We start from the raw sequence: 6,319 nt of genomic DNA, 5'->3' as shown, positions 1-6,319 counted from the left end.
ATACAAAAACAGCGAACCACCACTTTCGATGCTAAGGAACTTCAGGGATGCTAAATCTGTGTACTCATTTGTAACTGCAAATAAATCTACGCATACACCTGACTGGACAGCAATGGTGGCCTATAAAAGAGCCATTAGATCTACGCTCATAGTATATATCCATCCTGGAGACCGAAAATTTTGAAATAAGAGTCTTACTAGGTCTTTGTAGAATGGTGTTTGCTCAGGAAGCAAAGCACGATCAGCATCTACCCTTTTACTTGCATATTGTTCACCATATCTACTTGTATCCAGTTGCCCACGTCCATAATTTTTGGTTCAAGATTGTCCATTAAAAAATCTTTCTCATTAAATGGAAAATTTTTGGATATACGTAATAAATTTGTACCCAAAAAGAAGAGAAAATTAAGTAACCTAAATGGCTTCAACAACAAAAATGATCATATTCTCAAAACAACAAAAAACTTCAATAAGCTTTCTTCATCAATGTCTTAATCTTGTTTCCTCGAGCTAAGTTGACGAGCATAACCCGCAACACGCTTAGCCCACTTGACGATCTCTACCTTGAGCTTTTTGGAATCCATACGATTCAACGACAATGGTTTCTTCTTCTCTTCCGTTGATGACTCCATGAACGAGAACGACAAACATCGATAATAATGACTCGACTTGTGGCTTCCATTGTTCTTACCCTCTAAAGCCTGTTTCTTCACAGACATGTCAAATGATCTCCCGAGTGAAAATGAAGATTTATAATTTATTGCATATTTGTGTTGTGAAGGGACTTTTTTAATAGAGACAGGCGCAGACAAAAGGAAAGAGAGTCTTACAAGTTATTAGACATATCACATATAATAGATGGTGTAAGGTAAAAGACGTGTAATCGAAGCATGTTGATTTTGTTGACGTTTGACTTTGTCAACGCATATTCTTGTTGGCTCTATATTTCATTCTCTTATCCAATTAAAAATTTGTAATTTGGACTTTTCTTTGTTCCGTTTCTTTTGAACAGAGTTTGGTTTGCTCTATCTTAATTTGTAGCAGGCAATGATCCTCACCGTCTGAGTGTCAATAAACCAATCATAACCATAACCAGAGACTAGTGTCTTGTAATCATATTTTTTGCCTTTGCAAATGTTTCAAATTGTAAAATCAGACATAAGAAAAATTAAATTGGAAAAACAATCACAACATCAAACATCTATATTAACATTTTTGCAGTAGTTTTGGCTAAGAAGGCTTGGAGTTGGGATATATTTACATCTCATGTCATTGTAATTAAAACATTTTTTAAAAAAATTGAAATAAGCAATAATCAGTATGGAAATAAATATTTTCCTAAAATATCTGAACAAAATTAATTTCTGTTTTCCTTTTTTAATCACAAGTTTTAAATCTATATATTATTGGATATGGAATTTTAAAATAGTAAGATAGATTACTAAATTGATAAGCAAATGAAATTTCTTGATAATAAAGGTATATAGTTAATTATGGCACTTACACTCATATATGTTAGCATATTCCAAAATAATTTTCTAAATCCTATAAAACATATTGGAAATGATTATTTCTGTAAGATATTTCCAATTTTCTAACCAAGATTTTTGGAAATCACTCATAGAAAAATCCCTACCATTTTCTTAAACTACTATAAATATTTCTCATAAACAAACCAATTCTTCTACGATAACGTTAAACGCCAACGAAAAAGTGATTTATGTGCTACTTATTATGTCTTTTTTACTTTTTCTGTTTTCATATTTTGTCCTCTCTAATATCGTTTTTTTTTCTTTTCCATATTAGGGTGTTAGGACTTAGGATCCATGATTCTGTCAATATGTTTTATGGATTATCAAATTCGTGAGTAAAGTTATTGATTTACATTACACTTTGATATAACATCCTCATTTATTGTACTTTTATGTTTTTCTAATCATTATTCCACATACTTCATAGGCTTTTCTAAAGATTAATAGTTAAAGAACAAAAATTGTCTTATGGTACAATACGGTAAATCCTAGAATGCAAACCTTTGATGATCCTTTGATGATTTACATGTTGACAATTTCAAAAGATACTCAATTCTACATTAATAATAAATTATTATGGACGGGGTCAAATGGCGAGCCAATACGGGTAATCATCATTTCATTTGTTTGGTTTATTAATATAAGAACTAGGAGATATCCCGTGCTTAAAGCACGGGTCAACATTTAAAAAAAAACAATTATAATATAATAATAAAAGTTATTGTTATATTATTTTTTAAAAATATTTTGTTTGGGATAGTATTTATTTTTAATTATTCTGTAAATCTATTAGTCTATTTGAATACTAATTATTTTAGAATATTATAGTATTTTATTTTTGACATATTATTACAGTTTTATATTGTTTGTTTGTTGTATTTGCATCATTATTTTGTGAAATATAAAATAGTAATTTTAATATTATAATTGTGAGCAAATAAAAATTATTAATTTATCATCTATTTAAATTTATTTTTACCAATCGGCCAATGTGGAAATTAAAACTCACCTTTTTTATAGATTGGGTAATATATCTTCGTTTTTAAAAATTTCAAATCACAACATATGCAGAAAAAATTCTGCATATTTTAATAATCAGAAGTATTATATGAAATTTTCAAACAATTTGTAAATAAAATAAAATAAAGATGATAGGAGAATCATAATTTGAAATCTTAACAAAATCTTCGAATTTAGTTATTAAAAATAATTATATTGTATACTTGGATATAAAATCTTAGTTTTTAAAATTCTAATTGGTTTATATATACTCCCTCCGTTTCAAAATATAAGATGTTTTATAGAAGTTTTTTGTTTCACAATATAGGATGTTTTCAAGTTTCTATGCAACTTTTAGATTAGTTTAATATTTTCTATTATGCAGTATTGTTTCTAATTGGTTGAACTTGTTAAAAGTAAAAACTTCTTAATCTGCGTGCTTTGGTTAAAACATTCTATATTTTGAAACGGAGGGAGTATAATTTTAAATTTTTTACTAAGTTCGTCCATAATTTATTAGAGAGAGAAAATATTTTTATTTTTATTTTTTAAGATTTTTTAATATTTCATCTATGGGTGTTTTTATTTTTAAATTAATTATATTTATTTAAATTAAGTAATTAAGCTTAATTAATTTTTTTAATGGCATATGAATGTAATTTTTACACATTTGAAGGTTACTTTCATATTTGTATTTCTCAATTAATATAGTAGGATATTACATATATAATTAAATTGATTAAATTACGATCATGTAAAAAAAAACTATCTCGCGGATGGGGTCAAATGGTGAAATTTAGGGATGGGTGTGTGTCGATCGACACCAGCTTTTCTGGTTCGACCAGATTGTTTTAATTCGCGGTTTGGGTTCGTTTGGATTAATTGGTTTGTCTAAACTGAGTATATAAGGGGAGAGGTGACCTAGGTCGAGGGTTTTGGATGTTTTGTCGCCGTTTGCAAAAGAAAAGAGAGAAAAGTGAGAGTTTGTGTCCTTGAGAGATTTTTGGCTTGTTCTTGGTGGTTTTGGGTGAGATCTGTTACTGTGGGAAGGAGTGTGGTTGCTGGGAAGGAAGGAGAAGCTTCTTAAGGTGTTGTTCCACCGTTTCTCAATCAAATCTTTCTGCAAAAGAGGTGAGTGCATGGCCATGGCTTATGCTTGATTTGTTGTGTTTTGTGGTGTTGTTCTTGTTTGTGGTGGTTGTGTTTTGGTTCTTATAGGTTCCTAAATCTTTTGGGTGAGTTTGGGGCGGATTGGAGATGATTGGAAACGGAGATTTGATGATCGGCTTCAAGCAGAACGTGTCTGCGGGGTCGGTGTCGATCGACACCAAGTGGGTGTTGGTCGACACCATGTTGTGGCCAGTGTCGATCGACACCAAATTGTGTGTTGCAGTTTTTCCTGGTTTGTTGTGTTGTTTGTTGTTTGTTAAACATTGGAATCTTAGTTGCTTGTGTGTATAGCCCAGTAGATGGGAGGATTGCCTCACTAAGTATTTGTGATAATACTTATGCATCTCAATTGTTGTTTGTGGTGTGCAGGTATGTGACGTGGAATCATGGCGATGAGGAGGAGGATGATCTAGGGTCTCGTTTGTGTGATGTTGGTTATGTTATCAGAACCTTGTGTAGAGATATGCTAGGTTGACGGATAGAATGGTTAGGGAGGTTATTGTGTTGATGATGTATCAGGTTTTTGTATTATTGGTATGTTTCCGCTGTGCTTTATGGTATTTGCTGGTTTAATGAGGTATTGTGGTTAGGTTAGTTTAGTTAAGTAGTATGGGATGCTTAGTTATATATTATTATTATTTAAAAAAAAATCGGATCGGGTTGTTTCATTTTTGTATCAGAGCCCTTACGGTTCTAGGGCGGGTTAATGGATGGTTTAGAGTGGCTTAAGGAAATTTAATTGGTGGAATTATTTTCCTGTTGTTTGATGAATGATGTTGTGTGATGGAATTGATTAGGAATAATTAGTCAATTTGTTTGTGGTATGGAGTCCTAGTATCATCCTCTTCGAGCCTTCAATGAGATTCCACGATAAGTTGTTTTATGTGTTGATAGTTGTGTAGTGTTTTTAGCTTCTGTATTTGAGGTGCAGTTGGCTATTGACAAGTTGTTAGAAAGTGGTGGATCACGCCGGTATCGGGAAATACCGTTGGCAGTGATTTGTGGGAGTGGATGTTTTGCAAATGGAGTTTGTTTGGATTTTTGACTCGTGTGTCTTGTGGAAAGGAAATAGCTTGGAAATTCTGGAAATGGAAAGTTTACTTAAATAGGAAGTTCCAAAAAAAAGAAAGTTTCCATAAATAGGAAGTTTTATGAATAGTTACGACTTGTCTATTTTTGGGAAAGGGGATGTGAATGCCGGAGTGGCGGGAATGTTGAGGGAATGACCTGAATAGTGGTCATAGTTGAGATGATCCTTTCTCAAGGATTTTTTTTATTGGTGAGGTCACGGTGCTAAGAGAAGTAGCTCGGGTTTCTATAATTGGAAGTTTCGATAAATAGAAAGTTTCCATAAAAAGGAGGTTTCCATAATTATAAAGTTTCTAAAAAGAGAAAGGTTTTTTGTAGAAAGTGTGATGATCCTACGGGATGTGTACCTAGGTGGTGGTTTCAGTGATGCCGGATACAATGTCGGTGGTCCCGGTGATGTTTGTTGCCTTTGTGGCGGTTCTTTTGGACATTTTCGTGGCCTAGTGGCGGTCCTACGGGACGTTGGTGTGGCCTTTGTGACGTGTTTAGGGTCTTTGTGACGTCTCGGTAGCCTTTGTGGCGAGTGTTGGCCGTAGGACATTGCGATGCTCTTGCGGAAGTGTTGAGGTAGATCTAGTCGAGAGATACTCGATGGCATCAGACTTGTCTGCTCAAGGCCGTGTGGGCCCAACTCATGTGATACCGATAGCTCGATGGACTTTGTGGCCAGAGAGTGGGAGTGGTATGTTTGCTTTGGATAGCGATCCGAGTGTGCGCTTTAGGGTGGCGACCCAAGAGCGGGATTTTGAGACTCCCTGGATACCGTAGCTATGAGCCGTGGCTCGGCAGTGAGCCGGTATGTCTTGAGGGTTGCAACCTGAGAGCGGGGGGAGTGTATGTGAGTGAATTCCTCGATGCCGTAGCTTAAGGTGGTTAGCCTGATAGCAAGCCGACATGATTCGTTGATTGCGACCACGGACGGGGGGAGCACTGAGTTGTGAGCAAATAACGTCTTGGATGTGAGTATATTGTCTAGAGGGAGACATCGGGGTTCAGTCGGAGGTGTGCGGGCTGTTGCGACAGTTGCACAGGAAACCTTGGCCGACGGTGTTCAGTCCGGTCAGAGGACGTGCGGGCCGTGTTGACGGTGGCACAGATGTCCTTGGCGGATGGACGGTGCTGCAGGATTCGAGGATGAATCCTTGTTGGTGGGGGAGAATTGTAACATCCGCGAACCAAAAAGTAGAATTTAGGGATGGGTGTCGATCGAAACCAAGGATGTGTCGGTCGACACCAAGGTGTCACCACCTTTTCTGGTTCGACCAGATTGTTTTAATTCGCGGTTTTAGTTTGGTTTGGATTAATTGGTTTGTCTAAACCGAGTATATAAGGGGAGAGGTGACCCAGGTCGAGGGTTTTGGATGTTTTGTCGCCGTTTTCAAAAGAAAAGAGAGAAAAGTGAGAGTTTGTGTCCTTGAGAGATTTTTGGCTTGTTCTTGGTGGTTTTGGGTGAGATCTGTTACTGTGGGAAGGAGTGTGGTTACTAGGAACGAAGGAGAAGCTTCTTAAGGTGTTGTTCCACCGTTTCT

General features: G+C 35.5%; 1 protein-coding gene across 1 annotated transcript; it reads right to left on the bottom strand.

Moving 5' to 3' along the window:
• LOC104766028 lies at nt 76-767 on the bottom strand. The gene is made up of 2 exons (XM_019241153.1): nt 199-767; nt 76-120 (listed from the first exon to the last, which is right to left on the bottom strand). Exon 1 carries the CDS (start codon nt 717-719, stop codon nt 492-494), a length of 228 nt encoding a protein of 75 aa, XP_019096698.1. The 5' UTR covers nt 720-767; the 3' UTR covers nt 76-120; nt 199-491.

This window comes from Camelina sativa, chromosome 19 (genome assembly GCF_000633955.1).
Source record: "Camelina sativa cultivar DH55 chromosome 19, Cs, whole genome shotgun sequence".
Lineage (NCBI taxonomy): Eukaryota > Viridiplantae > Streptophyta > Magnoliopsida > Brassicales > Brassicaceae > Camelina > Camelina sativa.
The sequence above is the reverse complement of the archived record's forward strand: the minus strand, read 5'-3'. Positions and strand labels throughout refer to the sequence as shown.